The sequence below is a fragment of the Papaver somniferum genome, chromosome 4 (assembly GCF_003573695.1).
Source record: "Papaver somniferum cultivar HN1 chromosome 4, ASM357369v1, whole genome shotgun sequence".
In the NCBI taxonomy this organism is placed as follows: Eukaryota; Viridiplantae; Streptophyta; class Magnoliopsida; order Ranunculales; family Papaveraceae; genus Papaver; species Papaver somniferum.
The window spans coordinates 132,093,289-132,094,102 of record NC_039361.1 but is presented as its reverse complement, the minus strand read 5'-3'; the positions used below and the strand labels follow the sequence as shown (position 1 = coordinate 132,094,102).

At 33.5% G+C, this 814-nt stretch overlaps 1 protein-coding gene across 1 annotated transcript in view; it reads right to left on the bottom strand.

Moving 5' to 3' along the window:
- Nucleotides 1-523, bottom strand: part of LOC113276591 (uncharacterized protein At3g27210-like) — a 2,420-nt gene extending 1,897 nt beyond the window's left edge. Inside the window, exon 1 of the mRNA XM_026526210.1 lies at nucleotides 73-523. Within this exon, the coding sequence (XP_026381995.1) occupies nucleotides 73-277 (205 nt within the window). The 5' untranslated portion in view covers nucleotides 278-523. The remainder of the gene's footprint in view (nucleotides 1-72) is intronic.
- Nucleotides 524-814: the final 291 nt, after the last annotated feature.

The following is an 814-nucleotide window of genomic DNA, read 5'->3' as shown; positions in this document are numbered from 1 at the left end:
AAAAAAAAAAAAAGAATCAGACACGAATGATGATTAAATGACAACCAAAAGGTAAAAGACTATTGATCTTACCAAAGTCTCCTAGAGTTTTATACGAAGGAGGAGGTGTTGATGCTGAAGGATACTTTGAACCCAAATCATTGATCAGACCACCACCATTGACTTGTTGAGTGACTTGTTTTTGCTGCTGCTGCTTTACAGGTGATGAAACTAAGAACATTTTATTACTCTTAGAAACCGAATCTTCTTGTTTTATAACTGAAGCACAAGAACCCATGTTTTAATTTTACTCAATTAACACAATGTTTTTTTAAAAACTACTCATTTGTTGATCATACAAGCTTCAAAATCCTTTCTTCTTTTTTTTTTTGGGTTAGACAGAAGATGAACAGAGAAAGGGGTAGTTCAGGTAACAATAATGGAAGGAGATCAAAGAGGTATTCAAAACTCTTTTGAAATGATAAAAATCTGAGAAATGAATCAGATTGGCTATAGAAAGCAAAGTTTTGTGTATTAATGGAGTATGTGTGGGGTCTTAAGTTGAAACCCCAATTAAAAAATAAATAAATTAAATAAAATTAGCAAGAGCCTTCTTGTTACTCCTTTTTATCTGACACAAAGTTAAAAAAATTGGTGGGTATTCATGACTTCCTGTTGGTTTATTCATCATGACATGCCATTGGAATTGGACATTTACTGCAATGAAGCTGGTAGCAGTAACAGATATTCACACAATATGCATGCTAGCACTAGAAACGCTCATCTTTTTTGGAATAACAGTCGGCCACAAATAGCAATTTGAAACGTTCCCGGA